General features: G+C 40.2%; 1 protein-coding gene across 1 annotated transcript; it reads right to left on the reverse strand.

The window, feature by feature from the left end:
* Positions 1–992: 992 nt before the first annotated feature.
* On the reverse strand, positions 993–20,209 carry LOC121518953 (beta-2 adrenergic receptor-like). Its single transcript, XM_041801660.1, has 4 exons — positions 19,989–20,209; positions 12,611–12,746; positions 9,943–10,234; positions 993–9,328 (listed from the first exon to the last, which is right to left on the reverse strand). The coding sequence occupies exons 2-4, from the start codon at positions 12,741–12,743 to the stop codon at positions 8,326–8,328; spliced, it is 1,428 nt and encodes a 475-aa protein (XP_041657594.1). The 5' UTR covers positions 12,744–12,746; positions 19,989–20,209; the 3' UTR covers positions 993–8,325.
* Between the last annotated feature and the right edge of the window lie 929 nt (positions 20,210–21,138).

The raw sequence follows: 21,138 nt of genomic DNA on the forward strand, positions 1-21,138 counted from the left end.
ACGTGGTGATGCATTGTTTCTAAAATCTTGTAACACCTTTTTTTTTACCCACGCCTATGAAATCGGCAGGGGGTTATGTAAAGGGTTCTGTATCCTTGTTTGTTCGTTTGTTTGTTTGTATGTGTACAAGATAACTCGAGAACGGAAAGTTGGATCATCACCAAACTTTCATGGAATATTGGGACAGTGACAGGGAAGAATCGATAAGATTTTTGTGATGATCCGCGCCACCTTTCGGTTTTTCTTGGACCTGGAAATTTTGAACACCATAGTAATCAATGGGAGCGTAAGTTCCGCGGTGGCGCTGCTTAGGCGTGGGTCTGCCGCCTCAGACGGCCATTCTAGTTTTATATTTGGTATCAGCTGTTTAATTGCATTACACAAATCAGGGTGGCCATACATTTCTATATCAGTGGCCATGGTTGCTCATTCAGTGATTTAATAAGAACTAGAAAAGCACTCAGAGAGTGCAGACCTCTGCCATTAGCTCTATCTCCCAATAGTGAAGAATCCTTTAAAAGCATTCCTGGATCCAGACAGTGATCCGGATCACTCCCAAAATGTAATCCACCTATTACTCCTTCCCCGGTGGGGTGGAGACACGGTGAGGCAAAGCATTGGCTTCGGTATGCGCAAAAGTCACGGCAGTGGGTAAATATTCCTCTATTCCTCCCAGCATTGTGAGTATTCTCGCTACAATTCTCTGTCTTTCTCTCTGTTACGCTCCCACTTGTCTCCTCGACCGGGTGTGCATCTTTCAAACGCTATAAACTCCAAAACTTTGGATAAGTTACTCATGTCCACCATCTCCTGGTGTAAAGTGGTAACAGCACAGCGCTATCTCCCAATAGTACAGAATCCTTTAAAAAATTCCTGGATCCACACGGTGATCCGGATCGCTCCCAAAATCTAATCACTTCTTCCTTATGCCATTTCTGACGTTTCCTGAAAATTTCATCAAATTCCGTCCATGACCTTTTGAGTTATGTTGCTAACAAACTAACAAACGAACTAACAAACGAACAACTAAACCCACCCGATCACATAACCTCCTTGGCAGAGGTAATAAAGCATTTTGACATGAACTAGTTGTCTTGACTGATCTGTCAGAAACAGCAGGAATGAAGCTGTCCCTGTTAGATAAGTAAAAAATGTAATTCAGTTTAGCATTTTTATCCATCAAAGTATGTTGAAGTTTTTCCCACACGCACACCCACATACAAACAAAACAAGTTTCAGGATTCTGTGAAACTTCAGATTACTCTTTTACTCAGAAATGTACATTGTCTTCAGAATAAATGTTTACAGAGATGAGTTGACATTTATGAGACCGATGGAGGTAGAAAGTAAATTGTAACTCTGCTTTGAAATGTGTTTTATACTTCATAAAACAAACTTTTAATCAAGTTTCAGATAAAGTTAACAATAGTAAACCTTACTCTGAATTCAGACACCATCACGTCAGTGCTTTTTGAACTCTTTGATTCAATATTCACATGTATCACCATGAAAAATGATCAGTAAAACAACCTGAAGCATTTGTTCTCTTCTGAGAACAAAAACAACATGTGGAGTTTGAAAGGCAAAACACATTTTTTCCAACTATCACATCCCAGTAAATGTCAAACTGTACAACATACAAGGAGCAAATACACTACATGCTGTCAGACACACAGATTAGATCCTATGTACAACATCGTTCACTATTTATATACATCAAAATAACTTAATATCTGTACATTCAATGTCAAAGCTGAGCAGACAAACTTGATTTTTTCTCTTTATTGGTTCACTGGTCTTTTGGCCAGATTTATCATAATGGCCCAATAACCTAAACGCATTTTATTTCACATGGCATTATGGACAGTGTAATAGAAACATGACAGTGTTCTCTGCAGCTCTGTTTTGCATGTAATAACAGTCCTTGTAATTGCTGAAGCACACATGAAAAAGGAAAAAGATAGCAGCTGGTATTCTTAGAGGAAAAATAGTTTCTGGTGAATAAGCAATAAAAGAAAGCACTGAGATGGAGATGAAAAGCAGTTATTATAGTCACAAGTTTGCCTTTATCTGATGTACAAATATACATCAGTAAATGATTTTTGGACCAGAGGTTGAGGTTTATCAAGAACAAATGGAAAACAGGCAATCTGTTGTTCTAGTGAGGTTATAATAAGTGAGCCTGAAATAAGACACTCTGTTGCAAATAAGACTAAAGTGAGAGGAAAAAGAAAATGATTAATCCCTACATTCATGGTGGTTTATACTGGCGGACATTGCTTTTTGCTGGCAGACAAGTTTATTAATACTACAAATTGGCTGCTAAGGGCCTTCAAGTTCTCTCTGTCCTGATGGTTCTTAAAGAAAATGAAGATTGTTCCTTTTTATTTCAAATGGCACCTATTTGTTTCTGGGCATATAAGGCTTTAGTTTGCCTTGAAAACATCTTTTTCCTCCATCTGTCTCTTACAGTGAAGGACTTGCCCTTTAACATAAAAAAACTTTCAGTATATATTTTTATTCCATTTAGAATTTCTGTTATTTTTTCTATTTCTACTTTCTTTAATGTTAGAGGTAGGCGAGCCTTAAGTCTGATTTATCCTGTCATGTGCTTTAGTTTTAGGCATGAAGGCCATTAAGGATACATCACAGGCAGATGTGTCATTGGATGTGTGGCTAGAGAGAGGTGGCAGGGTGACCAGAGTCAAGCTTGTCGCATGTCGACACATGTCACTCAGCAGCCGATGTCAAGCTCGATGGCATCACTTTTCCCCCGGCCTTTTCACCCCAGGTAAAACAGGGGCTCATGGCTACCATGCTACCCACCTGGGTGGTACCCTAGGTTGTGTTTACTTGTTACATACACCCCTGACTCCGCCCTAATGATGTGAACTTTGGTATTTTTTTAACAAATTATTTTCCCATGGCCCTGGAAATATCCAAGGACATCTCAGAGCACAACTGGGGTTGTGTCAATCTTCCTTCCTGCCCAATGGTGCCCTCAGGCAACTTACTCGCCATATCTAAGCCTTACTTTAGCTTCAAGTTTTGGACCAAACATGCCTTTAAGTTCTGCACAGTAGCCTACTTTACGTCTATGTTGAGTTAAAAAGCATAGCATATGTTATAGGTTTGCATTGCCCTTAACCTGCAGAGAGGCGTTTGTACATAAAGCCCAGTTTTGACTGGAGATTTGTGACATGAGAAGTTGAAACACTGTCTGCCACAGTCCAACACCATCAGATGGCTTGATCTGAGCTGCGATGGCTCAGTTCAGACAGCTGTGACTGAAATGCCAGAAATGTGCCAGAAATGTTCTATAAGGGTATCATCACTCTATGGGTTTTTGGTCTGAACTGGCCTCACTGACTTGCACCTCCTGCATGCCCTATGATTAGTCAGCTAGGTAGAACTGCAAGTCTTTGAGATGTCCACAGGCAAATTTTGTGGACTCTGCCGTCAGATAAACAGCTGCAGACGATGATACAATTATCGAATAATTGAGTGGAAAAAGCAGCCTTATTTTCCATCTCCTCTGATGCCTCCTCTCTTTTAACTGTGGAATAATCTACTGTATTTCAGGAACCACATGGACACATCAGTGCACAAGTGTGGAGCTCACAACAGCATCGGCCCGTATACACTCATGCTAAATGCAACTTTTGACTGGTCCAAATAGTTTGTCTTTACAGGCGCACACTGTACAGGGAGTCAATTTTTGTATAACTCTATCATACTGATGGAATTAAGGTAAAAGTTATGCAGAGTTAGGGGTGTGGCTGTCAGGTGGCATGTTGAAACTGTTCATTAGAAGGCTAAAAGCCTGCCTCAGCTTTGTATCTTTGCGTACTGTTGTCTGAAAGTTTGAGACAGCATTTCTTATGCAACAACTGCAGTCAATGGACTTCATTACTTCGCTGCAGAAATCAATTTTTCATAGACGTTATCCTGATGTCCCTGTTACATAAACCTTGGCAAAACAGCAACCCACAGAGTCTTCAGAAGGTTGCTATTTTAGAAGAAGGAGAGGAACATTAAAACTTGTGAATCTTAATCATCTAGACTGATCAGTCAGGGTCTGTTCAAAGCACACAAACATTGTAATACTCTGCACAAAGTCTTTTTGTGCTAACACTGCTACATATTCACTACATGCACTCCAGATGACGTGTTTGAATATTGTTGTCAACAAATTGTCTTAATGTTCTCAACAGAGCAAGATCAACAAAGGAAGATTTTAAAATGCGTAGTTAATAATTTTTCATCAAGCACTCCTTAAATGCTTCAACAATGTTTCTGTGCTACATATAAGTGAACTCAGTTTTACATGTTTAAGTGATGCGGAAGTCATTATGTTGTTGGGTTTTCCATCCGTACATCCCTACCATCTTAAGAGAGCTTCAATGGATTTCCTTTAAACTCAGCACTAATGTCAAGTCTTCCCCAAGGATTAAAGGCTACAATTTTGATGGTCAAACGTCAAGGTCATTCACCCCAATTTCAACCTATGATTTTGAACATGATATCTCAAAAATCCTTAGAGGGATTTTCTTCAAGCTTTCAAAAAATCACTTCTCAGCTTTATGATCAGATTTTTTAGGTCAAAAGTCAAGTTCATTTTGCCTCAGGGTCTTTTACTGTGAACACAATATCTAAATAACACAGAGAAAGATTATCAAAACAAAATAAAAAAAATAAGTCCACTCAGCCTCAACAATGAACTGATTAGTTTTGTAGGTCAGAGGTCAAAAGTCAAGGCCAATGGGCCTTATGGTCTCTTGCTTGTGACATTAATATATTCCAGAATATTCTGAGGGTTGTCTTCCAACTTTGCACCAATGCCTTAAATTTAAGTCTTTTTTGTATTTTTCTAGAAATTTAATTTTAAAGAGACTTTTATAAAACCACTACCAATAGTTAGCTAGGTCACATTGGCCTAGAATTGCCTGGCAGTAGTTCTGGTTAGTTGCCGAGAGCTGGACTCTTTGAAAAGTAAGGCCTAAAGAGAGACTATCCAACAGTAACGATACACAGCCTTTTGAACAGAGAAGAATTAGTAAAACATTTTGTCATCAGGCAAACAGAAATTACAACAAATTCTTAATTCCTTCCTCAGTGAAAGGGTAAAAGGACCTGTTAGGACATTTAGCCACTTGTTGAGGTACAAAAACACTCTCTTTAAAACACATGAGAAGAAGGGATACACAGTGCAGTTCAGTTTTTAAAATCAATGTTGGGAATAAGAGACTGAATGAGCTTGCCTTTTGGACAGATATTGAAAAGATATCATTATGTGCAACATTTATGAGCTACATGAATTACAAGAAAGAGGACAGGACTTAATTGTAAATTTTTAGCCCAATGGTTTTTTTCTTTGTGGGGTCCTTCTTTCTGTTTTGACTTGATGCAGAGGAGCTGGCATCTGTTTGCCATCTAACACCTTCCCTGAATCCATGTGAATGCAGCTCTTGGGCCTTTGTCCACTAATGGTCTTTGAGCACAGGCAGCAACACAAGCTGAATTCAACCTTCTCATCGACCTTTTCACCAGCACTTTCTGTTGCCAAGTAACAAAGTTCAGCTCATTGCAGTTCCGCTCCACTATAAAGTGACCGTAAGGTCTGTTTCAGATTGCTCCCTGATCACTGGCATTGGGCCAAAATCTTTTATCTCCATTTCATTATTTTGATTTTTATGATAAATCAGTGCTATTAGTCACCTTATTTTCTGTCTGTGGGTTTTAACAAAATGTAAAACAAAAAAGTGACATGCTGATTATGACTATTCAGTGGTGAATTATTTGAAAAATACAGCCATTTTTTTCCACTCCCTGAAAAGTGGTGAGTTTGGAGATGGTGTTTTGGCACGATGCCAGTGATATGTGCTTTAATTCACTGAGAAAACATCTAAAGAATGTATAGAAATTCTAAACTGGCATTAGTAACAGCTCTAACACAAGTAATTTGAACTCAAAAAGGCAAGTTAGGTTGGTTTCTCATCCACCAGTCGATGCTGGTTTTGTTTTCAAATCAGGTACTGGAAGCTCTAAAATGTCCTTAGTGGACCAAGTGCCTTAATCTTTTCAGTCTTAAAAGGAACCCTGCATGATCAGACAAGTTCCCCTTATTGGATAGATATTTGTATCTCTCATATTTATATTAAAATAAAAAACTCACTAGATTTCCTAGATATCTGCATTTTGAGAAAATTTGAGATAATGAATTTATCAGGAGGCCGCCATGTTTTAGTCCACACTGGTAGTATGACGTCATAGCGCTTCTCACTGTTCCTATGCTTTAACCAGCTGTTTCAGACTGGCAGCCAGTGTGAGGGCTGCATTTCATACGCTGTAGAGACGCAGCACGTGTCAAGCACAGAGATTTTTGAGATTTTAGGTCTCTTCTATTTTTTCTGGGCACCACGAGTGGTTATCGGTGAAAATAGAAAGGACAGTGATAAATACAGAGCCATATTTATCTTCTTGTAGCAAATATGTACATCCACATTGGAAGAATATGTTTGAAATCTAATTCTTGATGACCCTGATGAAGTTCATGAGCTAAAATGTGTCTGTTTAATTCAGCTGTTCCCCAAACATCCACTATTTATGAAACTTTCTGTTTCCACATCAAACAAAATGTTGCAGGTAAAGATAAACACATTACAAAAACACTTCCGGTTTGTGCTTTTTAAAGTAAAAGCCTACTTTAGCATTTCTTTGGAGAAACGCCTTTCGTTTGTACATAATGCTTTTATTTTGAAAAGCTCCTGGAAGGGTCCCTCTATACACAGAATCAGTTCATTATAGGGAGATTAACTGAGGTAGAACTTAGGAAGAATAGCAGGGCTTAGACAGTAGGGAGACAAAGTCAACACGCAGCAAACTCGTGCCTGGTATGAAAGCTGTTATGGTGCTTGTTGCACATTCAGCAGATTCAAGTTGCAAAACATGCTGCCAGTCTGAATCGCCCGGTTACTGCATAGGAAACACCACAGTTTAGCTTCAGCTATAGTGTTTGGGATATGATGACTTTTAATGCCCCTCAACAACCTCTTGCATTCAACTAGGTTTAAGGAATGTTTTTATAACCCATAGAGGTTGTTTAGGCCATTTTGTGGCTTTTTTTTCTCATAATGTTGTGTTTTTCTGATTATTTTGAACTGTGTTGATGCTAATAACATATATTTTGGAGGGTAGGGTTTTTTCAATACAATTGTTAAGTTTTACTATCACAACCTGTAATGGGTCAATAATAAGCTCTGTAAGCTTTTTGTTTACACTCAGGGTGTTGGTGAGCAGAAATACCCCACTGAAACCCATTAAAATTTAAAATTTTCATTCCCCAGCCATTGCAGTGAAACACAAACAAACAAAAAACATGTTTTCTGAAGGAAAACTTCATTGAATTGTGCGTCACAACTTGAAGAAATGCTTGAAGTTGGTCCAACTAGCCTCTTTTTTTTCAGTACATCAGGGTTTTGCACTTCCCCGAAAACCTATTAATGTTTGATATCAAAGATCAGGTTTGATCTTGATTAAAGCTGATACAATATATATTTTATCTTTATTATTATTTATGCATGCTGCTATTTGTGGTCATGTACAGCCTGAGTGTAACAATCTCTTTTAAAGCATCTTAGAGTTAAGATTATAAAGTAAAGGGATTGAATGCAAAATTCTCATCAAATTTATTGATGATTATTTCATATCATGGCTTGAAAGTTTGGAAATCTCTCTAGCTTGTGTTACCAGAGACGTTGTTTTAGGCAGGAAACCAACCCCCCTTTTGAAAGAAAAAAAAAAACCCTTGAAGAAACAGGAACTAAAAGTGCAAACATGCCAAGTCATTTCCATGTTCCCATCCCTGCAGAACTACCTTCGCCCTGTTTATTAGGAGCAAGTTACAATCAAGCTGCTGTTTGGATTCACTTTGTACACAAAGTTTTTTGTTACTGTAGTTTGATTGTAATTTATTCAAATGCTGTTTATTTCTAAACTTGAATAAAATTCACATGGCATTTAACTTGTCAGCCTTACTCTGCAGCATTATTTGGACAAAGATGCTGTAATGATGCAATTATAAGTTCAAATGGGGCGTTACTTTGGAGCTATTCTGTGGTAATCTTGTGTGGCTGCATTTGAGATTTACATTGCTGTTAAGAGCTCTGGACGAAGATTAACAGTAACATGAATTGTACAAGCTACAGCCTCACAGACCAGAAAGTTGGATCATTTTTGACCTAAAGCAGACATTTGGACCAGCATCAATCTTCTGTTTACTTCTTGGCATTGTACTCACAAACTTAAGTGTAACATTTGTACTGGTCAAGCACTGGAAGCCAGGTTTTCCTGACAGCTTTCCTTTGCCAGGCTGTTAGCCTGCCAGTTTGTCAGTGAACCAGGAGCTACTTCCAAAACCTGCTCACAGCTAGAAGACAGAGAAGTCCCAGTCAGCATCTTGCTGTCTGGAATAGAGTTCTCTAAACAGCCTTTCCACGTGGGTCTCTGCTGAACATCTGCCCTGCCTACACCGTTCAGAGCTGAGGTTCCATTCGCCCTACACAGAGCCTTAGTGTAACACTCCCTCTTCCTGCACCACCTCCATAGTCTCCCCCCTTTCCCCCTCAGACAGAGTATCTCCTGAAAGGCGTGTCTGAAGTCGGGGCTGCGGCAGTAGATGAGTGGGTTGAAGGCTGAGTTGGAGTATCCCAGCCAGTTGAGGAGTCTGAAGAGCAGCTTCATATCACCCAGTTTAAGGAAGGTCACAAGGATGTTGAGGATGAAGAAAGGTAGCCAGCACAGTGTGAAGGTTCCCATAATGATCCCTAGAGTTTTCACAGCCTTATGCTCCCTGAGAGAAAACTTATGTCGCTTTGTTGCAGAGTGTTTCCCCTCCACTTTCCCCTTACTGGTGTCCATACCTCCTGTTTTCTCCATGTTAAAGCTATCCTCCCCCGCTTCCTCCCCCACCTCAGCTCCTGCCTTCAGTTTACTCATGGCGGCCTTATCATCCACATGAGTCAGCTGTGCTGTGTATTGTAGGTGATTAAAGTGTCTCTCCCTCCCTCTGATCTTTTCTAGCTGTTTCTGAGCCTCCTGAAAGACCCGGCTGTACAAGAAGATCATCACCACCAGCGGCAGGTAGAACGACACGATGGAGGAAGACACCGCGTACGCCACGTTGGTGTTGAAGTCGCAGCAGTACTCATCAGCCAAGCACTGTCGAGCTTTCTCATCATCTGACACCCACAGTTTCAGATGGATGGGCAGGAAAGAGATGAGGGAGGCCACGACCCAAACCCCAAGGACCACTGCAAAGGCTCGACCCCTTTAAACAGAAAGAGCCAGGAAACACATGAGAGAAAACATGGACAACTGGGAAATTCTAGCTGCATGTATACCACTGCTCATTTCTAAACTTTCTCTTTTATCAATTTGAGTAGTGGGCAACCTTTAATTTGGACCTTATGGGATGATTATGGCATTAGTCAAGCCCCCAGGTATTACCAAGAATCAGTGACATTCTGTTTATATTCCATGCACTGCAGTTAGATTTTGTCACTATGTTACCCACAATGCATCACAGCCTACACAGTCTAGATGGGTGCTATATTAGTTGCTGACCCAGATACCAAACCACACAATACCATACGATGCCTTCCAACTGTCCTTTAAGCTGAATGTTTAATTAATGAATGCATTTATTTTAACTTCTCCAAAACAAATGACAGAAAAATACATTTGGAACCGTTATGAGTTCAAACTTTCCAAACATATTGCACCACTGGCCCAGAAACTGATGTCACAACTGGTTTTGCACTTCAGATTAGATTGACACCAGATGTGACTTCAGGTTGGCAGAAGATCTTGATGTACAACATGTTGGAAAGTTGTTTTTTTTTTTTTGAACAACAAATCCAGACCAGAATGCCTGGGTCATACCTGGTGAGTATGGTTGGGTAGCGAAGAGGTGATGTGATGGCGAGGTAGCGGTCCAAAGCGATCACACACAGGGTTTCAATGCTGGCCGTCACACACAGAACATCAGTGGCTGTCCAGAACTCACACATGAAGTTTCCAAACTGCCAGGCTCCCAGGAGGATGTAGCTGGAGCCAAACGGGACCACGATCAAACCCATGATGAGGTCAGCGAGAGCTAGTGAAGCGATGAAGAGGTTGGTGACTGTCTGGAGCCGCTGGAAGCGCAAGAGGGCCGTGATCACCAGAACGTTACCTGTGTATAAGAAAAGACACTTTGTTGGAGGAGACTTAAAAGGCTTGCTTTGCAACTTTCAGAGGGGATTTACTGACTAAAATAAAAGCTCTCTTTGAGAGCTCCTCTCCTCCTGCTTCCACACATCCCTGCCCCTCCCTTCTTGTTTCACCAGTAAGTGTCTGTGAGATCGCTAGTGGCAGATAAACATTTGAAACAAGATGGTGTGATCAACTTCCAAGAAATGACATTTATTTCAAAGTTAATTTGATTGGAAACGTGACATCATCAGCGGGCGTATCACATTCTAGGTTGTGAAAATGAGCAGAAAATTGAGAAAAGGTGGTCGGCTGGGGAGACAAAATGTTTGGTGTAATCTGGGCATCAACAGAATTCCAGGGGAATCTGGAGAGTAATACAAAGAGGGGCAAGATATAGTGAAGAGAGATAGAGATAGCGAAGGCTGGGTTCAGCTGAACACCAGACCAAATCATTAATAAACTCAAGAAACTGAAGAGGGAACTCCAGGATGGCAAGAAAGACTTGGGTAAAAGTGGAGCTGGACGTGGTGATACATGTTCATCATGTCCTCCCACTTTGGCTCTTCTTAGACTGGTGTGAACGCCGGCTGGTTCACGAGAAAGCACTAAGGCTCTGAGACTCCAGAACAGAACCAAGGCCAGAACTGTGTCCATCTGAAAGCACTATAAGTGGTACCAAACAAAGAGCCATTTGGGAACCAAAAGACCGCCTCTTATTACTGAGCTGAGCCAAATGATAAAGATTTTGAAAAAGAGATGCATTTCCCAGCAATGAGCAAGGCTGGACAGACATCAGTGGTGGAGACACAAGCAAGATCAGGGTTTACCATGATGAACCATGACTAACTAATGAACCAAACTGGACCAAACCGGACGACTGTTACCTGCCTCTGCTCTTCCAGACTTTAGATGGAGGCTTTTGATCCATGGCTGTTTTCTCTGTTAGCTTTTTAAATGTTTTGCCTACTGTGTCACTATTTTCAAGATTCAAAACTAGCTCTAATTGTTTTTTTTCCAGACAGTGTGAATGGTTGGTAGAGCCATAAACATTTGCATTTTGATATCCCTCTCTGTGCAGAAATCACAAACTGCCCTCCATCCAGTGTTCTTTGCTGTGATGACATTGTCTGCAAACAACCTTTGCCCTGCAGAAATTACTAAAGAAAGGTGTGTGCTTTTCTTTATGTGGAGGTCTGAGCCTCTGAGCAAAACACCAACAAGCTGAGGGATATGCTGTCCCATCAGTGTGAACATAGAGCTGAGAACAACAGACCTCAAAAGAGTTTTGTTTCACTCTTTTTTTTTTAATGGATCAAAGGCTTAACAGTTTACACAGGGTTTCTTGCTTGCAATGGAGAACACCCCTTGGGTGGCAAGTAGTGATTTCTGCACCACCAAAGAGGCCATGTTTTGAGCTGTTTACAATGATGCCAAGTGTTCAAAGTGCAAAAATATAATCATTCTTAATTCTTTGGCTGATTTTGTGTCCCAAAAGCAGTGAAATATTCAGGCAAAAATACAAGTTTTAAAAACTCACAGAAATGGCAGCAGGCAGGAATTTTTAAAAGCTTCTGTCTAAACCCTGGACAAGCAGTGTCACACAACGCCTGTGTATGGTCTGTTTCTGCAAAACGGTCCAGTTTGGTTCAGTACAGTTTTGTCATGATTTTGCACATTAAACTCTGATCTTACCTGTATTTCTTCATCCAATGTCTGTCTCAACAACCTCCAGCCTTGTCTCTCTTTTAGAGGATCCAGATTATTTGGATCAGCTCAATAGTGCTGGTTGTTCGACTCCCAAACGGCTCTTCATTTGGAACCAGTTTGGCTTTTTAAAAGTGGATTAAATAATGACAAAGACTGAAGGAAAGGACACACAGGAGCTAGCTACCGTAGCTAACATTTAAGCGTTGTTTCGTAGCACAGGCTCTTTGTGAATGGCACATCATCTGCAGGTCGCTGGTTTATTAAGTTGTAAGTGGATGATTAAAAGTTAAAAACATGTTTGTGAATATTAGGGTTTTTTTTTCACGCTTAAGGAGCAAAGCTAGCCTTTTTGCTCAGTACAAGCCTCCTCACAAGACTCTCGTCTCCTTTCATCTGACTTGACGTTGCTAGGAGGTCTGCAGGACTGAGAAATCAATGTGTGCACAGGCCCATTTAGAGCTGTAAAGCACTGACTTTCCTCCATTCCCATTTATTCCTAACATCCCCATCTTCCTGACTCCCAGTGGACATTAAGGATCATATGATTGCAAACAACCTTTCAAGAGACATTAAAATGTTGCTTTTTCAGTTGAGAAAAGAATCATATAATCAATTAGCTAATAAACATGATAAATCATTTGTAACTTACCAAATACTATTGCCAGTACCAGAATAGCCATTGCAACACCCAGCAGCACCAGTTCTGCATCACTGTACTCCACTGATCTGCCTGGCAAATCAGAGTGTAGGGAGGTGTTGTGCAGTGACTGGTTATGATCCATGACCTTAAGACAGACCAAAAAAAACAATTAACCATTTAATAAATTACAACAGCTTTAGAGTGTGGACTGTTCAGGCCTTGAGTCCTTTTGTCCAAGTAATGACAAATGTTTAAGGGACAAAGTGTTTTTTAAAGATGTCCTAATGCTTTAACCTTGCAAAACAGATAGATACACCCGTTTCCTTGCTTTTCACTGGCGAATCCGTCCTGCAAAGGCCCGGTTAGAAAGTGACAGAACCAATCAGTAACGAGGGGCAACACTTTTGGGTGCGGTGGAGTCGTGACGTAAGCAAGCAGCAACAAGAGGCCGTGCCATTATGGCGGAAGACATTAGCATGGATGCGGCTAGTGAGTTGTTTTCTTTTCAAAAAAAAAGACAAAAGTCATGTACTGACATAAGTTGTCATGTGTCATGTTATGCATAGGGTGGCCATATGTCCAGCTTTTGGCCGGACAGTCCAGAATTTAAATGGCGCGTCCAGCGTCCGGTGCAGCCTCAAGCCAGACGCTTATACGGCCTCCTTCTGGAGTCACATCTGAACGTAACGCAACATTGCTCTCTTTCTCTGCACATCAGTTTTTTTTTTGGAGATCGGTGCCAGCAGTGATGAATGAAGTGTGCGCAGTGCCCGCTTGCTCTCCCTCTCTCTCTCTCCTGTTACTTGCTGCACAGAAACTCTCATCGCGTCTATCCCGTAATCGTCAACTTCTGCCATCGTTGAGTTTGTGAATTTATAATAAAACTCTGTGAAGTTCCTGCGCTGGTTCTGATCAGGAATTAATTGACGTTGTCAAACCTCCTCACACAGATCAGCTGTTTTGAAATTAGATGGCAGATGAAAACAAGTAAAGACAATGTATATTTTAAGGTAATTTAACAAAAGATGATAGCACTGAAGCCTAAACTTTAAAAAGGCCATAGAGAGGAAGAGAACGAGGTAAAACGGATGAGCTGCTGTGGGTAGGGGAGGGGAAGGGAAGGGGTGCAGGGGTGTGTGTGAGGGGGTGTAAGGGGGGCAAGATCAGCTGGTTTATAGTAGCTTTATTTTGAGGAGAAGACCCCAACAAAACAGATAGTTAATGAAGTGGGATAAATTTAATTATGAAAATAATTAAACCATAGTGACCACTTATTTTTAGATGGATGAAAATTTAAAATATCCTTATTATTATAACAATATAAATCAATGATAATTTTACTAACTAAGAACTGTGTCTTTTATATGCAACTAACTGCGGGCTAAATTGTAAAGAATTTGTATTTATTATTATTGTAGTAATATCTCCTTTGGCTATTTGAGCTATTTCAGGATACTTTTGAGTATTGTTAGGTGAGTATGTTGGAGCGATAGTGGCGGTAGTGTTGGGGGCCTCATATCAGAGTCTGCTTAGGGCCTCACTTTGGCCAGGGATGGTCCCGGATCAAATTGTCCTTCAGTGAATGGAGTATCTCAGAACCACTGTGTCATGATATCATGGCTATCATGGACAAAATGGTATTGTAGCAGGGAATACACTAGAGTCCTAATTGTTGCAATTATTCTTCACTAAGTGCTGCAAAGTGTCCTCCTTTTTGGTGCTGTGGAAATGGCCAGCAGTTCTATATGGAGTTTATTCCTCGGTAGCTGCACACACACACCACGGTAGCAACGATGACGTCACATGTTTTGTTGCTTTGATTGGCCCGTAAAGATGTGACAGACAGAACGTTCATCCAACCACCCAGGTTTTTTTTTTTTTTTTTTTTTTTTTTTAAATGCTCTGCCCTTTCCCAAACGCTGTATATCGAAGGTTTTCCAAATGGATATGTGAAACAAGTCCATCTGACGTGTCAGGTAACTTATGCTTGCTTTGTTAAACTTCATGTAAATTAATACTTTTGGGTGTTAGAAGCATTTCTGCTGCTGTTTAACTTCAGAGGAATATCATCTGCATATAGGAGTAAGTAGCATGCTGGTTATAGATATTGTCTCTTCACTCTGACTCTTTATTATCTCTCCAAGTCATATTGAACTGTAGCAGCAGCATGGAGAAGAAAATCTTGACCAGGAAATTCTTAACTACTTAGCAACAACAACTTCTGACTACACTTCAAGTTCCAATGAACCCAGAGGTGCTCCCCGAGGCTTAATCAAGGTTGGACAATGTAACTGATGGATTCTGTTATTGCATTTGAATTGGAGCAGTTTTCCCGGTCAACAATAGTCTTAAACTCGGTCAGCTGATGAGGTTCCCTCCCTGCTTTCTTATATAATGATACTGAATGTGATCTTTGGCAGAGAAGTTATGTGTCTGTGTTATCTGGAGTCCATCAGGTTCAGCTTCACCCATTTTTATCTATGCATGACACAGCCTTTATCAGCATTTGTGATGTAATAGACTGCATGTCATTAACCAAAATTGTTAGCTATTATAGTTAACAAAATTGTTTGAAAGACATTGTTAGCTCTATTTATGATGATTCATTAGAGAAAGCTGGGAAATGAAGGGGGAGAAGCGTCTGAAATGTCCTTGGCTAGATTTACAGTTGATAATGATGGATTCTGATATTACACAGTTGATACAGAGTTGACATGTTTGGATCTTGTCCAATCACTCAGTGTAAGCTTGAACAAACGCTACAGGTGTAAATTGGGAGGGGTGGATGCTTGGAAAGGGTTGTAGATGTGAAATGCTATTCGAGCTCCAACATCATATGTAGCATAAGGTATAAGCAGATGATCAGTCACAGTAGCAGTGGCATAAAATTACTGTAGATTTGCTGCTATTAGTGTTGGGCATATGTCGCAGAAACATGAATGTACACATACTGTTTTTAGGTGTGCATTTATTTTCACAGGATAAGGTAACAATTGCTGTTTCATGGAAGAAATATTTCCTAATATTTATGAAATTATTAGTATTGTTAATAAGAGCTTGTGTAAAATAAGACACCAGGCAAATTGAATCACACTTCCATTTATACAAGGACATCTTAAAGGAGACAGCACACTAGGGCAAACCATGGGGAGGGGGCTTTCTGGGGCACAGGTAAGCAAAAATATGGTCCATGTTAAGTCATAACAAATTGAACGCGTAGTGTTAATTCAGGCAGGCCAGTGAGTCAAGTGTTGCCATGTAAATTCAGATCAGTTGATCTCACGCAAGCCCTCATTGGCTGACAGCCAGCTGATCCGGCTAATCAAATTCATGCTGCTGTGTATAAGCTGCTCTAGCCTGGCTACGCTCTGCCGCACCCTCTGCAAGCCCTTTTTTTTGTAACCCTCCTCCACCCCAGTTCTTCCTTTATTCTGCGTCTGATATGATCAGTGTCATTCTGTTGTTGTTGATGCCTTCTCTGTCATGAGGCTGAGGCTTTCCTGAGGCACAGGAAAGGCAAGAACATATGCTGGAACGTAAGCTCATGGAAGGGCAGGGGAATTTCAGATCAGCCACACTGCCAAATATAAATAATGGCAATAAGTGCAAATAATAATTGCTGATAAAAAAAAAAAAATTATAAACATAAATGATGTGTGTTTCTTGACAAAGTTGTCCTGACTGAACCATATTTTTTTAAACCAAAATACTCTGCAGCTTGCCTCAAAATGTAATCCAATGTTTAGAAATATATTAAAGACTTTTCCAGGATTTTTTAACGGGGCTGTTTGACTAAATCATTTTGCCCATAATTTCAGGCTTCCTAACCATGCCATAACCTGTGCTAAAATCAGGATACCAGAAAAGAGAAGAGAAACTGAGGCAACTTTCTATGGAGCATTTAGACCAAACAAGGACGTATCTTTTCAGTTCATAAAAGTAAATGTTTGCCAGCAGGCTATCACCAACACCAGCTGATCAAAAACACATGCAATGATATTTTTAAATCACATCTGAGGTGAGCTCTTTTACCGGCCATTTCTGTTGGGAGGCCTCCACACAGCAAATTATGCCCATAGGGGGTGCCAACATCTACAGAAATGTATCCTCACCTGCTTGAATTCAGTATATAATGTTTGATATTTATGCATGTGATGCCAACAAAATCCTACATTTTCAAATCATGCTAGTCAGCACTGCATCATAGTTGGGGGAAGTGTGTCCCATGGGGGAAAACTCCGGTGCTAATGCCAATAAGCTGTAATGTCCAGCATGGAGTCATCATGGTTGGCTGATAAAGAGCGTTACGTGAAGAATCCTAACAGAATAGGATCAGACTGTGGTCCTTACTTTATGAAAGACTGAAGGAATGGTCTCTCAGTGTGTTATTCCCAGACATCTTTTCTATCTGTTTGAATCACCTGGTAAGAGATATCACATTTGGGGGGGATGTAATGAATTAAATTTAACGTAATCGTTCCAAAATTCACAGTACCCCTGAAACAATCAAACACTGTTTGGATAAGGTATTAAACTTACATGTAATGAAATGCTAAGTACATACACTGCACATGTTTGGATTGTGGATTCCAAAGTCAGACATTGCTCTTCCTCCTATCAGATGTCTCGCAGCCACAAATTTCTACTTGGCTCTGTGCTTCAGTTGGGAAAAATGTGAAATGAAAATATGCAGATATAAGCTTATTGTAATGCAGAAGAGCACATAGCAGCACTTCAGCATTGTTTATGTTTTTTCACCCTTCAGTATGAAACACACAAAGTTTTCTGGGTGTTCCCATTGATGCCGACTGCAAAAAAAGCATTCTGGTGCAAAACACATTCAAAAATTGCTTACATTTGAACTACTTGTAAAAGGGTTATTTTTTAGACAGATTTGACATTTTTTTGCATTTCCCCTGTAATTTAGTTTGAACCAAGTCCTCTACTGGGATCAAGATGATTCTGATTTATTGGATCAAAGTGATCTCCTTCACTCAAAACTTTTGATCGACATAAACGAGAGTTCAGTTAGGACTACTTTGTCGAGAAAAATGCATGATTTGCGATAATAGATCTTTTTCTTTATTAGCAGTTTTTAATTTGAACTAATTGCCATAATCTATATTTGATGGTTTCACTCTGCCCTCCCATGAGCCTACATGAAAAGCATCAAGCAGAACAACGCATATTTGAAAAATGCCAGGCAGAGCGGGCAGCAATGACAACAAAAAGACATTGATTAAGTTAGAGCACAGTAAAGGAGGAGCTGGGATGGGGAGGGTGGCAAAAAGCAGCTTGCAGTGAGAGCAAACGTAGTGAGGCTAGACCAGTTTGAATATGACAGCATGAGTGCAATAAGCCAATCAATCGCATGCTTACAGCAAATCAGCTGGCTGTTAGTTAATGAGGGCTTGCATGTGATCAGCTGATCTCAGTTACATAGCAGTGGTTGACTCCATGGCCTGTCTGAACTAATATTATGCACTCGAAATTTCCTGTAAATAAAAAAGCAGAATTAGTACCAGTTATGATACTGATCTTTTGCTTTGAAAGATCATATTATAAGATTTAATACCATCCAACAGCTTAATTTTTGTCTGTGTAGATTCTCATTCATCCAGGTCATGGTTATTGAAATCTTGGCCCAAAGAGAGAAAACTGGAGATTTGGATAGCTTCAGTATTGCTGATCAACCAGGCCCTGGTTATCCCTGTGTAAATTTCTGTCTACTCTGGCAGTCGGGGGATGGTACTCTGTGGTAAGCAAAGGTTTAGGATGATAAATTATGCTGCCATAGCTTCTCATTATCCGAGCCACCTGTTGAGGTTGAGGTGAATTTGTATTCTTTTATAAGAGAACGGCATGTAAGGCTCATCTTCGAATGCACTTCTGACTACCTCTGCTTGTTTGGTTAACTGGATCTTCTGTGTGCACACACTTATATTGATATGTGCCTTGGCTTTGTCCCAACACAATCCAAACACAACACACTTTAATGTCAGCTGTAAAGGGAGGCATTGATTCACATGTGTGTGTACACTGTGTCACCCTGATCAGCAAGCAAGGCGTCGCAGGTATTTGGATGCATATCAAATTAAAGACATTAGTTTTGATGAAAACTATTAGTGCAATCGATCAATGTTTGTATGCAGTGAGTCATACTGTTTGCAGTCTGTGTGGGCAGCTCTGTAATAATAAACAGAGGTGCCAAAGTGTGGATCAAATGATGGATCTACTAGAAACTTAACCACCAGGTTATTACAATAATCACTGCAAAAGATTGGAAATGTGTCTAATATGTATTGATTAGTTTAAGAAAAGCATGCCCTGCACCTGATAGGTAATAATGCATCACAAAAAAAATCCAATACAAGCCTTTAACCACTCACATTTCTCATATTTTTAGTAATTCTGTAAGCTGTTTTTCGCTCTTTCTTCCTTTTAATGCAGCTCAAAGCTCACCCTGTCTCACTGATAACCCTTTAATGGCACCTCGTGCCTCTTCACTACCCCCATTGATCAGATCAATAATCTATGTGCTGTAAAGCTTGTACAAGAAGCTCTGCTCACACTGGTTAAGCAGCTATGGCCTCACACACACAAAGAAAGCAGTGCTGCTCTCTAAGGCCGATATTCAAACACAAAAGATTTACTGAGACACAAATGCCTCAATATTAGGCGGGGATAGCTTAGGGGTAATTAAAGTGAGCACTCTAAAATGTACACAGTGGAACAAACACAGACACACCTGCACAAAAACTACACACTGAACACCCAGCTTTAATAGTGATTAGTGGAATAAACAGATTACAGCAAACCAAACTATGAGGGAAGACAGATGTCTCAGAGCTCTTTGTAAAAATGATCCTCTAAAAATAGAGTCAATCAACATGTTGCTGTCTAATAAAAAGGCAGAAATGCAAACATGAAGGCTGGTTTGGGTTAACTGAGGCTAAGAAAAACTCTAATACTAAAGTATGGACTTTATTTCTGATAAATTGGGGTTGGTCAGAGGTCAGCTGAGAGAAAAGAAAAGAGGATCAGCACTGGGTTTTGTAAAATATTTTAAGACGTGAGTGTGTCAGTGCACATGCAGTGGAAGAATTTGCAACTTCCAGTCTGATCCTGTGATTTAGTAGCTTTTTAATGTAACATTAGACCTCTTTGATTTATCTTTAAATTGGTGAAAATGTTAGCCTTTCTTGCCACGATGTGAAAATCAAAATTCAAGTTCCTCATTTTGACCACAATAACTTTTCAAGGCTTCAATAAGTGAGACATATATGAGCAAGTAAACACATGTCAAACCGGCTGCTTAAAGTTAATGGCGGCATCACAAATATAACTTTTTACAGTATGTCTAGAGTGAGAAACATTGTATGCCTACCTTCAGTCTCTGCCTTTTGTTATAAAATCAAGTGATTAAATAATCCCAGCACTTCAAGATCCACAACACCAAGGACCATTATAATGTGTTAGTCTGCAGCTTTGTTGGTGTCTCTTCCTCTTCTGCTGAGCTATGAGTGTGTGAGGTTGTTTGTCACAGGCACACACTCACGCCGTGTTGCTTTCTCTTTCCCGCACACGCTCATGTATAAACACACTCAGTCAGCCCTCCACCACACTTGCCCTTTTGAAGCAGCTGAGCCCGTCACCCTTTTTTATAAGCAAGCCCTGATGACATCACAACGGGACAGTAGCCAATTGGAGGACAAGGAATGGCCTTCAGTGTATATTATATGTCTGCAGAGCACTGACAGCTTGACTGCACCCTGTGCCCTTAGGGAAACATTAGTTTTCAAGCTTTAATTTATTCAGGGAGGCTTTTCTGAGCTCTTTTTCCGTACCACTCTGTAGGAGCAGCTGTATAAAACCACAGACTTCTGTTTTTGGCTGCTAGATGGCTGTGTTTGAGCTGTTCAAAACCTAATGACAGCAATCTGCACTTAACAGTAATTTCATGCTTTATTAAATCTTAGAGAGAAAGAGTGTTAAGTAATTATACTTACGTTTAATACAACTGAATGAGTTGCACAATTAAAAACATGTCAATATAGAAAAAGCAGAGCAGACTTTTTCACTAGGTTACAGAGAAAACATTCTTAATGTTAGAAAAAGTACTTTAAGTTGTTTGAGTACAGCACCTTATTCCTTGAGATTCATAGTACAACTTCTTTGATCTCCTCCTTAGTTTATTCTGGGTCAACCAGGCTTATTATCTCTCCTGCCCATATTTGGCAGCAACACACAGTTGTGTTGGTGAACCACCAGATCAAAGCAACGACCCTTCAGACTTGAAGATGTTCCTCAAGGATTACCTCTCGGCCCCCTGCTGAAATATGACTATTCTTGTTTCAACAGGGCATGCAGACACTATTTCTTTCTCCGTCCAAGTCAAGGTCTGACCCTCCACAGTGGACTTTTCTCTGTACCAGGGGTTCATGCCACGGATCCCCATCAGACTCCTGCAGGGGACCTCCCCCACCTAGAAAAATGCTTTGATTTCTTGAACATTACCATGGCAGGTTTTAGGAGTT

Source organism: Cheilinus undulatus, linkage group 12 (assembly GCF_018320785.1).
Source record: "Cheilinus undulatus linkage group 12, ASM1832078v1, whole genome shotgun sequence".
Lineage (NCBI taxonomy): Eukaryota > Metazoa > Chordata > Actinopteri > Labriformes > Labridae > Cheilinus > Cheilinus undulatus.

Excerpts from the sequence above, each read along its gene's own strand:
- LOC121518953 (XM_041801660.1), bottom strand. The coding sequence starts at position 12,743 with ATGGATCATAACCAGTCACTGCACAACACCTCCCTACACTCTGATTTG. Across the intron at positions 10,235-12,610 it reads GGTACTGGCAATAGTATTTG|GTAACGTTCTGGTGATCACG; the intron begins GTAAGTTACAAA and ends TCTTATACACAG. Across the intron at positions 9,329-9,942 it reads TACCCAACCATACTCACCAG|GGGTCGAGCCTTTGCAGTGG; the intron begins GTATGACCCAGG and ends TTCTGTTTAAAG.